Source organism: Heterodontus francisci, chromosome 44, assembly GCF_036365525.1.
Source record: "Heterodontus francisci isolate sHetFra1 chromosome 44, sHetFra1.hap1, whole genome shotgun sequence".
Lineage (NCBI taxonomy): Eukaryota > Metazoa > Chordata > Chondrichthyes > Heterodontiformes > Heterodontidae > Heterodontus > Heterodontus francisci.
Window position 1 is genome coordinate 15,653,469 of NC_090414.1, and position 12,912 is coordinate 15,666,380.

Genomic DNA, 12,912 nt, shown 5'->3' on the forward strand with positions numbered 1-12,912 from the left:
GGCTCAGGCCACCCGTGAGTCCGACTGAGCTGGAGTGAGCGGCTGGTTCTCACCTGATGCACCGAGAAAAGTTTCCCAAATGACAACTTGCATTTATCTAGCGCCTGCAACATCGCCCAAAGTCCCAAGTTGCTTCACAGCAGCATTAGCGAACAAAATATGAGCGACGCAAGTGGGGCCCAGCAAATTCACGGTCAAGCTTTACCCGTCTCACCGTCACGGGATTTTAAAGTATCGTGAATTTTACATATTTAAATCGCAAATTTCACGGTGCGGCAACAAACCCAGAAACTGACCTATTTGAAACAAAAGACAAGGCAGGGTTCTGGTTTCTGGCATTTATTGTACACGCAAAAACTATTGCAAAATGCTGACTATAAGCAGGTCACATTCTTCACTCATGGTTCTTCCACATTCTTTCACTCGATGTGCTGTAGTAATTGTCGTGGACGGTTTTGGTTTGCTCATTTTGGCCGTCTCGCTGGTCGGCCAACAGGTGAGACTGCTTCCCTCCAAACTGCAGCGGAATCCCTCCCTCATCTCCCAGTCAGCGAGGTGAGCCTTGTGTCAATGAATGAAACGCGCAAAGTTCTCGTGACCCCCGAGACTTTGCGCATTTTTCACGGCCGTGAATTTGGTCAGGCCCGAAACATAAGGCGATATTAGGACAAGTGACCAAAAGTTTGGTCAAAGGAGGGGACATAGATCAGCAAAGTGGGACTGGACAGGGAATGGTAGGAGTTCAGACAGGGGCAGCAGCTGAATGAAAGTCTCTCCTTGCACCGCCCCCAACCCCAACATCTCAGGCTCTGAGGGAAGGGAGGGTGGGAGTGAGAGGCCTCATCCCCCACCTCCCCATTGACTGAGCTGGAGAGGGGGGTACCTTCTGGGAGGGGGCGGAACCAGAATGCGGTGGCCCAGGTTGTCAGGCCGGGCCCGGATGGCGGGTGCACAGGGACTAACAAGATGGCGGCCCGTTGTCCGGCCGGAACTGCATCGCGGGTGCACAGGGACTAACAAGATGGCGGCGCGACGGCCCGGGTTGTCCGGCCGGAACCGCATCGCGGGTGCACAGGGACTAACAAGATGGCGGCGCGGCGGTGCCACGTGTGGGTCGGAGCAGAGACCGGGATCCTGAAGGGTGAGCGGCAGGAAAGCCCGAGGCTGTGGGGCCCGGGCGCTTCTCCCACCTCCACAACCCCGCCTTAATCTGTATATCTGCTTAAATTTCAGGTGTGAATCTCCGCAGGAAGGAGGCCGCGAACTACACAGACACCAGAGGCTGCAGCCGGGAGCAGGAGGTCACCGCCATGGGCTGGAGGCAGCGGCAGGAGGCGGAGGTAACACAGCACCGCCGGCAGAGCGGCACCAGCCCCGGCAGAGCGGCACCAGCCCCGGCAGAGCGGCACCAGCCCCGGCAGAGCGGCACTCCCTCGGTACTGACCCTCCGACAGCGCGGCACTCCCTCGGTACTGACCCTCCGACAGCGCGGCACTCCCTCGGTACTGACCCTCCGACAGTGCGGCACTCCCTCGGTACTGCCCCTCCGACAGCGCGGCACTCCCTCGGTACTGACCCTCCGACAGCGCGGCACTCCCTCGGTACTGACCCTCCGACAGTGCGGCACTCCCTCGGTACTGCCCCTCCGACAGCGCGGCACTCCCTCGGTACTGACCCTCCGACAGCGCGGCACTCCCTCGGTACTGACCCTCCGACAGTGCGGCACTCCCTCGGTACTGCCCCTCCGACAGTGCGGCACTCCCTCGGTACTGCCCCTCCGACAGTGCGGCACTCCCTCGGTACTGCCCCTCCGACAGCGCGGCACTCCCTCGGTACTGACCCTCCAGTGTAGGTGCTGATTGGACTGGACTGTCTGGTTCAGACTGTTAACTTGCGAAGAATTCTAAGGCGAGAGTTTGAACACCCAGAAAGAAGCGAACAGACCCGTCCAGCCATGTCGAGGAGCTGCCCTTCTGCTCGGGAGGAAGCAGCAATTCCTTGCTGCTGTAAAGGATCTCAGTGATTCATTGTTCTGCTTTAAATAAAACATCATTGTATGCAACTGGCATGAGTTGAATTCCCAACAACTGGCAGTGTCGGCCTGGATTTTGAGCTCAAGTGTGGGATTTGAACCCCCAACCTTCGGACCGAGAGGCGAGAGGGACTGGGCTACAGTGGGATGGTGGGTGTGGGGGGGATGACCTCGCTGTTGGGTTGCTGAAGTTTCTCGACACTCATCTTGTTTCTCTCTCTCTCTCTCTCAGGTGCTGCTGGGCTGTGTGAATGGTACGGTGAAGGTATTCAGTACAGAGAAAGGGATGTTCACAGAAGTCCGGGACTGCGGCAAGGAAGAGGGGCCCCTCCGTGGCCTGGCCGTTTGCGACGGGTGAGAACGGGCGAGGTGGGGTCGGGGTGGATGTTGGGGGTGGGGGGGAATATAAATCACAGGTCGGTCAGCCTCTGGGGAATAGACCCAGCTCTCCAGTGGTCCCACTGCCTCTGTACTGACTGACTATCCCGGTGCTGCCTGGTGCACACTAACGCTCAATGTCTTCTCCCCAATAGCTCTCTCATCACCTGCGCTGAGTCCGGACTGCTGAAAGTGTGGAAAGAGGGATCGGCGGATCATGTAAGGGAAATCCCGTCTTTCCTTGTTTGACCTGGGAGTGCGGTCGACTCTGGGGGTGGGGGGGGTGGTTGGGTTTCTGAGTCTGCTGTCCGCGCAGTGTCCTAACGGCGGGTGCTTTGCCTGACAGACGGAGGTGCCCGTGGGTCGTGGCGTCTGCCGCATGCGCCAGGACCCTGAGCGGATGGAGCGAGTCGCGACCGGAGGGAAGGAGAATGAGCTGAAGGTGTGGGACCTGCAGAGGCTCCAGCAACCGGTGTTCAACGCAAAAAACGTAAGTGCGACCTTCGATTTTTCCCCCCCCCACCACCGCTCGTTCGTCCTCGGCCAGGGACCCGCTCCCAGCCCCCTCCCACATGATTCACCCCCACCCCCCCCCCCCCATTTCCCTCTCCTCAAGGCCCCTTCACCGTTTAGCAGACAAAGGTCCGGCCAATTCCTGACTCCAGTCCTACAAATAACTGAGCAAGTGATCAGGAAAAGTAACTGATTGGAGCTGGGATCTGCTGTTGGCAAAATCTGTGAACCTGATTCAGACTTAATCCCGCCCCTCCCTCCCCTTGGACCTTCCCTCCCTTCTCTCCCTCGCGCCCCTCCCTGCCTTCTCTCCCTCGCGCCTCTCCCCCTCGGGCCCCCATTCCCCCTCTGGTTCTGCTTGACAATTCCATGTCCCGATCATTCACTCTCCAGCCACACTGAGAGACTGGAACCGGCAACACTCTAACTGACTGGAGCAACCTGACCTTGTGTCTTTTCAGTGTCACTGATGGTTCGATATAATGTGTGGGGAATTTCCCCACCTGCCCCGCTTCCAAGCTTTTGGCCTTTGACCCCTTTGCTTGCTGTATTTTCTTTCAGGTCCGCAACAACTGGCTCGATCTGCGGGTCCCGGTTTGGGTCAGAGACATGCAGTTTGTGCCCGGCTCGGAGAAAATCGTCACCTGCACCAGCTATTGCCAGGTAGATCTCACCTCTGATCTCCGTTGTATGTCCCAGGACTGTAACCCAGTGTGAAACAGTGACAGAGCAGTCCCCACCAGTATTGTACCCCAGTGTTCTTCAGTGACAGACTTGTCCCCACCAGTACTGCACCCCAGTGTTATACAGTGACAGATCTGTGCCCACCAGTACTGTACCCCAGTGTTCTTCAGTGACAGACTTGTCCCCACCAGTACTGTACCCCAGTGTTATACAGTGACAGATCTGTCCCCACCAGTACTGTACCCCAGTGTTATACAGTGACAGACCTGTCCCCACCAGTACTGTACCCCAGTGTTATACAGTGACAGACCTGTCCCCACCAGTACTGTACCCCAGTGTTATACAGTGACAGACCTGTCCCCACCAGTACTGTACCCCAGTGTTATATAGCGACAGACTGGTCCCCACAAGTACTGTACCACAGTGTTATGCTATGACAAACCCGTCCCCACCAGTACTGTCCCCCAGTGTTCTACAGTGACAGACCTGTCCCCACCAGTACTGTACCCCAGTGTTATACACTGACAGACCTGTACCCACTAGTACTGTACCCCAGTGTTATACAGTGACAGACCAGTACAGTACCCCAGTGTTCGACACAGACCTGTCCAGACCAGTACTGTACCCCAGTGTGACACAGTGACAGACCTGTCCCCACCAGTACTGTACCCCAGTGTGGACGGCACAGTGGCGCAGTGGTTAGCACCGCAGCCTCACAGCTCCAGCGACCCGGGTTCAATTCTGGGTACTGCCTGTGTGGAGTTTGCAAGTTCTCCCTGTGTCTGCGTGAGTTTCCTCCGGGTGCTCCGGTTTCCTCCCACAGCCAAAGACTTGCAGGTTGATAGGTAAATTGGCCGTTATAAATTGCCCTGAGTATCTGTATGTGGTAGGGAAATACAGGGACAGGTGGGGATGTGACAGGGATATGGGATTAGTGTAGGATTAGTATAAATGGGTGGTTGATGGTCGGCACAGACTCGGTGGGCCGAAGGGCCTGTTTCAGTGCTGTATCTCTAAACTAAAAAAACTAAACCAGTATTGTACCCCAGTGTTATACACTGACAGACCTGTCCCCACCAGTACTGCACCCCAGTGGTTACACAGTGACAGACCTGTCCCCACCATTACTGCACCCCAGTGTTATACAGTGACAGACCTGTCCCCACCATTACTGCACCCCAGTGTTATACAGTGACAGACCTGTCCCCACCATTACTGCACCCCAGTGTTATACAGTGACAGACCTGTCCCCACCATTACTGTACCCCAGTGTTGTACAGCGACAGACCCGTCCCCACCAGTACTGTACCCCAGTGTTATACACTGACAGACCTGTCCCCACCAGTACTGTACCCCAGTGTTATACAGTGACAGACCTGTCCCCACCATTACTGCACCCCAGTGTTATACAGTGACAGACCTGTCCCCACCATTACTGCACCCCAGTGTTATACAGTGACAGACCTGTCCCCACCAGTACTGTACCCCAGTGTTATACAGTGACAGACCTGTCCCCACCATTACTGCACCCCAGTGTTATACAGTGACAGACCTGTCCCCACCATTACTGCACCCCAGTGTTATACAATGACAGACCTGTCCCCACCAGTACTGCATCCGAATGCTAGACAGTGACAGACCCGTCCCCACCAGTACTGTACCCCAGTGTTATACACTGACAGACCTGTCCCCACCAGTACTGTACCCCAGTGTTATACAGTGACAGACCTGTCCCCACCATTACTGCACCCCAGTGTTACACAGTGACAGACCTGTCCCCACCAGTACTGTACCCCAGTGTTATACAGTGACAGACCTGTCCCCACCATTACTGCACCCCAGTGTTATACAGTGACAGACCTGTCCCCACCATTACTGCACCCCAGTGTTATACAATGACAGACCTGTCCCCACCAGTACTGCATCCGAATGCTAGACAGTGACAGACCCGTCCCCACCAGTACTGTACCCCAGTGTTATACACTGACAGACCTGTCCCCACCAGTACTGTACCCCAGTGTTATACAGTGACAGACCTGTCCCCACCATTACTGCACCCCAGTGTTATACAGTGACAGACCTGTCCCCACCAGTACTGTACCCCAGTGTTATACAGTGACAGACCTGTCCCCACCAGTACTGTACCCCAGTGTTATACAGTGACAGACCTGTCCCCACCGTTACTGCACCCCAGTGTTATACAGTGACAGACCTGTCCCCACCATTACTGCACCCCAGTGTTATACAATGACAGACCTGTCCCCACCAGTACTGCATCCGAATGCTAGACAGTGACAGACCCGTCCCCACCAGTACTGTACCCCAGTGTTATACACTGACAGACCTGTCCCCACCAGTACTGTACCCAGTGTTGTACAGCGACAGACCTGTCCCTACCAGTACTGTACCCCAGTGTTATACACTGACAGACCTGTACCCACCTGCACTGTACCCCTGTGTTATACAGCGACAGACCTGTACCCACCTGCACTGCACCCCTCTGTTATACAGTGACAGACCTGTACCCACCTGCACTGCACCCCTCTGTTATACAGCGACAGACCGGTCCCCACCTGTACTGTACCCCAGTGTTACACAGTGACAGACCTGTCCCCACCAGTACTGTACCCCAGTGTTATACAGTGACAGACCTGTCCCCACCAGTACTGTACCCCAGTGTTATACAGTGACAGACCTGTCTCCACCAGTACCGTCCCCACCAGTACTGTACCCCAGTGTTACACAGTGACAGACCTGTACCCACCTGTACTGTACCCCAGTGTTATACAGTGACAGACCTGTCCCCACCAGTACTGTACCCCAGTGTTATACAGTGACAGACCTGTCCCCACCAGTACTGTACCCCAGTGTTATACACTGACAGACCTGTCCCCACCAGTACTGCATCCGAATGTTAGACAGTGACAGACCTGTCCCCACCAGTACTGTACCCCAGTGTGATAGTGACAGACCAGTACTGTACCCCAGTGTTATACAGTGACAGACCTGTACCCACCTGTACTGTACCCCTGTGTTATACAGTGACAGACCTGTACCCACCTGTACTGTACCCCTGTGTTATACAGCGACAGACCGGTCCCCACCAGTACTGTACCCCAGTGTTATACAGTGACAGACCTGTTCCCACCAGTACTGTACCCCAGTGTTATACAGTGACAGACCTGTACCCACCTGTACTGTACCCCTGTGTTATACAGCGACAGACCGGTCCCCACAAGTGCTGTACCCCAGTGTTATCCGGTGACAGACCTGTACCCACCTGTACAGTACCCCAGTGTTATACAGTGACAGGGATGTCCCCACCAGTACTGTACCCCAGTGTTATACAGTGACAGGGATGCCCCCACCAGTACTGTACCCCAGTGTTATGCAGCGACAGACCCGTCCCCACCAGTACTGGACCCCAGTGTTATACAGTGACAGACCCGTCCCCACCAGTACTGTACCCCAGTGTTATACGGTGACAGACCTGTCCCCACCAGTACCGTCCCCACCTGTACTGTACCCCAGTGTTGTACAGCGACAGACCGGTCCCCACAAGTGCTGTACCGCAGTGTTCTTCAGTGACGGACCTGTCCCTACCAGTACTGTACCCCAGTGTTATACAGTGACAGACCTGTCCCCACCAGTACTGTACCCCAGTGTTATACAGTGACAGACCTGTCCCGAGCAGTACTGCATCCCAGTGTTATGCAGTGATAGACCTGTCCCAACCAGTACTGTACCCCAGTGTTCTACAGCGAAAGACCTGTACCCACCACTACTGTACCCCAATGTTATACAGTGACAGACCTGTCCCCACCAGTACTGTACCCCAGTGTTATACAGTGACAGGGATGTCCCCACCAGTACTGTACCCCAGTGTTATACAGTGACAGGGATGCCCCCACCAGTACTGTACCCCAGTGTTATACAGAGACAGACCGGTCCCCACCAGTACTGTACCCCAGTGTTCTTCAGTGAAGGACCTGTTCCCACCAGTACTGTACCCCAGTGTTATACAGAGACAGACCGGTCCCCACCAGTACTGTACCCCAGTGTTCTTCAGTGAAGGACCTGTCCCCACCAGTACTGTACCCCCGTGTTGTACAGCGACAGACCCGTCCCCACCAGTACTGTACCCCAGTGTTGTACAGCGACAGACCTGTCCCCACCAGTAGTGTACCCCAGTGTTATACAGTGACAGACCTGTCCCCACCAGTACTGTACCCCCGTGTTGTACATTGACAGACCTGTCCCCACCAGTACTGTACCCCAGTGTTGTACAGCGACAGACCCGTCCCCACCAGTACTGTACCCCAGTGTTATGCAGCGACAGACCCGTCCCCACCAGTACTGGACCCCAGTGTTATACAGTGACAGACCCGTCCCCACCAGTACTGTACCCCAGTGTTATACGGTGACAGACCTGTCCCCACCAGTACCGTCCCCACCTGTACTGTACCCCAGTGTTGTACAGCGACAGACAGGTCCCCACAAGTGCTGTACCACAGTGTTATCCGGTGACAGACCCGTCCCCACCAGTCCTGTACCGCAGTGTTCTTCAGTGACGGACCTGTCCCTACCAGTACTGTACCCCAGTGTTCGACAGCGACAGACCTGTACCCACCACTACTGTACCCCAGTGTTATACAGTGACAGACCTGTCCCCACCAGTACTGTACCCCAGTGTTATACAGTGACAGGGATGTCCCCACCAGTACTGTACCCCAGTGTTATACAGTGACAGGGATGCCCCCACCAGTACTGTACCCCAGTGTTATACAGTGACAGGGATGCCCCCACCAGTACTGTACCCCAGTGTTATACAGTGACAGACCAGACCCCACCAGTACTGTACCCCAGTGTTGTACAGCGACAGACCCGTCCCCACCAGTACTGTACCCCAGTGTTATACAGTGACAGGGATGCCCCCAGCAGTACTGTACCGCAGTGTTATACAGTGACAGACCCGTCCCCACCAGTACTGTACCCCAGTGTTATTCAGTGAAGGACCTGTCCCCACCAGTACTGTACCCCCGTGTTGTACAGCGACAGACCCGTCCCCACCAGTACTGTACCCCCGTGTTGTACAGCGACAGACCCGTCCCCACCAGTACTGTACCCCAGTGTTATACAGCGACAGACCCGTCCCCACCAGTACTGTACCCCAGTGTTGTACGGTGACAGACCTGTCCCCACCAGTACTGTACCCCCGTGTTGTACAGCGACAGACCCGTCCCCACCAGTACTGTACCCCAGTGTTCTACAGCGACAGACCCGTCCCCACCAGTACTGTACCCCAGTGTTATACAGTGACAGACCTGTCCCGAGCAGTACTGCATCCCAGTGTTATGCAGTGATAGACCTGTCCCAACCAGTACTGTACCCCCGTGTTGTACAGCGACAGACCTGTACCCACCAGTACTGTACCCCAGTGTTATACAGTGACAGACCTGTCCCGAGCAGTACTGCATCCCAGTGTTATGCAGTGATAGACCTGTCCCAACCAGTACTGTACCCCCGTGTTGTACAGCGACAGACCCGTCCCCACCAGTACTGTACCCCAGTGTTATACAGTGACAGACCTGTCCCGAGCAGTACTGCATCCCAGTGTTATGCAGTGATAGACCTGTCCCAACCAGTACTGTACCCCCGTGTTGTACAGCGACAGACCCGTCCCCACCAGTACTGTACCCCCGTGTTGTACAGCGACAGACCCGTCCCCACCAGTACTGTACCCCAGTGTTATACAGCGACAGACCCGTCCCCACCAGTACTGTACCCCAGTGTTATACAGTGACAGACCCGTCCCCACCAGTACTGTACCCCAGTGTTATGCAGTGATAGACCTGTCCCAACCAGTACTGTACCCCAGTGTTCTACAGCGACAGACCTGTACCCACCAGTACTGTACCCCAGTGTTATACAGTGACAGACCTGTCCCGAGCAGTACTGCAGCCCAGTGTTATGCAGTGATAGACCTGTCCCAACCAGTACTGTACCCCAGTGTTCTACAGCGACAGACCTGTACCCACCAGTACTGTACCCCAGTGTTATACAGTGACAGACCTGTCCCCACCAGTACTGTACCCCAGTGTTGTACAGTGACAGACCTGTCCCAACCAGTACTGTACCCCAGTGTTCTACAGCGACAGACCTGTACCCACCAGTACTGTACCCCAGTGTTATACAGTGACAGACCCGTCCCCACCAGTACTGTACCCCAGTGTTATACAGTGACAGGGATGTCCCCACCAGTACTGTACCCCAGTGTTATACAGTGACAGGGATGCCCCCACCAGTACTGTACCCCAGTGTTATACAGTGACAGACCTGACCCCACCAGTACTGTACCCCAGTGTTGGACAGCGACAGACCCGTCCCCACCAGTACTGTACCCCAGTGTTATACAGTGACAGACCCGTCCCCACCAGTACTGTACCCCAGTGTTCTTCAGTGAAGGACCTGTCCCCACCAGTACTGTACCCCCGTGTTGTACAGCAACAGACCCGTCCCCACCAGTACTGTACCCCAGTGTTATACAGTGACAGACCTGTCCCCACCAGTACTGTACCCCAGTGTTATACAGTGACAGACCCGTCCCCACCAGTACTGTACCCCAGTGTTATACAGTGACAGACCTGTCCCCACCAGTACTGTACCCCAGTGTTATACAGTGACAGACCTGTCCCCACCAGTACTGTACCCCAGTGTTATACAGTGACAGACCTGTACCCACCAGTACTGTACCCCAGTGTTGTACAGCGACAGACCCGTCCCCACCAGTACTGTACCCCAGTGTTATACAGTGACAGACCTGTCCCCACCAGTACTGTACCCCAGTGTTATACAGTGACAGACCTGTACCCACCAGTACTGTACCCCTGTGTTATCAAGTGACAGACCCGTCCCCACCAGTACTGTACCCGTGTTATCAAGTGACAGACCCGTCCCCACCAGTACTGTACCCCAGTGTTATACAGTGACAGACCTGCACCCACCAGTACTGTACCGCAGTGTTATACAGTGACAGACCTGTCCCCACCAGTCCTGCACCCCTCTGTTATCAAGTGACAGACCCGTCCCCACCAGTACTGTACCCCAGTGTTATACAGTGACAGACCCGTCCCCACCAGTACTGTACCCCAGTGTTCTTCAGTGACGGACCTGTCCCCACCAGTACTGTACCGCAGTGTTATACAGTGACAGACCCGTCCCCACCAGTACTGTACCCCAGTGTTCTTCAGTGACGGACCTGTCCCCACCAGTACTGTACCCCAGTGTTATACAGTGACAGACCTGTCCCCACCATTAATGCACCCCAGTGTTATACAGTGACAGACCTGTCCCCACCAGTCCTGTACCCCAGTTTTGTGCAGCGACAGATCTGTCCCTACCAGTACTGTACCCCAGTGTTATACACTGACAGATCTGTACCCCAGTGTGATAGTGACAGACCAGTCCCCACCAGTACTGTACCCCAGTGTTATACAGTGACAGGGATGTCCCCACCAGTACTGTGCCCCAGTGTTATACAGTGACAGGGATGCCCCCACCAGTACTGTACCCCAGTGTTATACAGTGACAGGGATGCCCCCGCCAGTACTGTACCCCAGTGTTAGACAGTGACAGACCTGTACCAACCTGCACTGTGCCCCAGTGTTCTTCAGTGACGCACCTGTCCCCACCAGTACTGTCCCCCAGTGTTATACAGTGACAGACCTGTCCCCACCAGTACTGTCCCCCAGTGTTATACAGTGACAGACCTGTACCCACCTGTACTGTACCCCAGTGTTACACAGTGACAGACCTGTCCCCCTCAGTACTGTACCCCAGTGTTATACAGTGACAGACCTTTCCCCACCAGTACTGTACCCCAGTGTTATACAGTGACGGACCTGTCCCCACCAGTACTGTACCCCAGTGTTATACAGTGACAGACCTGTCCCTACCAGTACTGTACCCCAGTGTTTTACAGTGACAGACCTGTCCCCACCAGTACTGTACCCCAGTGTTATACAGTGACAGACCTGTCCCCACCAGTACTGTACCCCAGTGTTATACAGTGACAGACCTGTTCCCACCAGTGCTGTACCCCAGTGTTACACAGTGACAGACCTGTACCCACCTGTACTGTATCCCAGTGTTATACAGTGACAGACCTGTCCCAACCAGTACTGTACCCCAGTGTTCTTCAGTGACGGACCTGTCCCCACCAGTACTGTACCCCAGTGTTTTAAAGTGACCGACCTGTCCCCACCAGTACCGTCCCCACCTGTACTGTACCCCAGTGTTGTACAGCGACAGACAGGTCCCCACAAGTGCTGTACCACAGTGTTATCCGGTGACAGACCTGTCCCTACCAGTACTGTACCGCAGTGTTATACAGTGACAGACCTGTCCCCACCATTACTGTACCGCAGTGTTCTTCAGTGACGCACCTGTCCCCACCAGTACTGTACCCCAGTGTTATACAGTGACAGACCTGTCCCCACCAGTACTGTCCCCACCAGTACTGTCCCCACCAGTACTGTCCCCACCAGTACTGTCCCCACCAGTACTGTCCCCACCAGTACTGTCCCCACCAGTACTGTCCCCACCAGTACTGTCCCCACCAGTACTGTCCCCACCAGTACTGTCCCCACCAGTACTGTCCCCACCAGTACTGTCCCCACCAGTACTGTCCCCACCAGTACTGTCCCCACCAGTACTGTCCCCACCAGTACTGTCCCCACCAGTACTGTCCCCACCAGTACTGTCCCCACCAGTACTGTCCCCACCAGTACTGTCCCCACCAGTACTGTCCCCACCAGTACTGTCCCCACCAGTACTGTCCCCACCAGTACTGTCCCCACCAGTACTGTCCCCACCAGTACTGTCCCCACCAGTACTGTCCCCACCAGTACTGTCCCCACCAGTACTGTCCCCACCAGTACTGTCCCCACCAGTACTGTCCCCACCAGTACTGTCCCCACCAGTACTGTCCCCACCAGTACTGTCCCCACCAGTACTGTCCCCACCAGTACTGTCCCCACCAGTACTGTCCCCACCAGTACTGTCCCCACCAGTACTGTCCCCACCAGTACTGTCCCCACCAGTACTGTCCCCACCAGTACTGTCCCCACCAGTACTGTCCCCACCAGTACTGTCCCCACCAGTACTGTCCCCACCAGTACTGTCCCCACCAGTACTGTCCCCACCAGTACTGTCCCCACCAGTACTGTCCCCACCAGTACTGTCCCCACCAGTACTGTCCCCACCAGTACTGTCCCCACCAGTACTGTCCCCACCAGTACTGTCCC

At 55.5% G+C, this 12,912-nt stretch overlaps 1 protein-coding gene across 2 annotated transcripts in view; it reads left to right on the plus strand.

Moving 5' to 3' along the window:
- Positions 1-1,018: 1,018 nt before the first annotated feature.
- wdr74 (WD repeat domain 74) overlaps positions 1,019-12,912 on the plus strand; it is a 29,635-nt gene continuing 17,741 nt past the window's right edge. The window contains exons 1-6 of one of the 2 annotated variants that reach the window (XM_068021751.1): positions 1,019-1,141; positions 1,234-1,340; positions 2,265-2,386; positions 2,566-2,629; positions 2,757-2,900; positions 3,485-3,586. In XM_068021751.1, the coding sequence (XP_067877852.1) occupies positions 1,087-1,141; positions 1,234-1,340; positions 2,265-2,386; positions 2,566-2,629; positions 2,757-2,900; positions 3,485-3,586 (594 nt within the window). In that variant the 5' untranslated portion in view covers positions 1,019-1,086. Of the gene's footprint in view, positions 1,142-1,233; positions 1,341-1,361; positions 1,437-2,264; positions 2,387-2,565; positions 2,630-2,756; positions 2,901-3,484; positions 3,587-12,912 lie in introns of those variants that run through there. The other variant, XM_068021753.1, reaches the window with a different exon arrangement.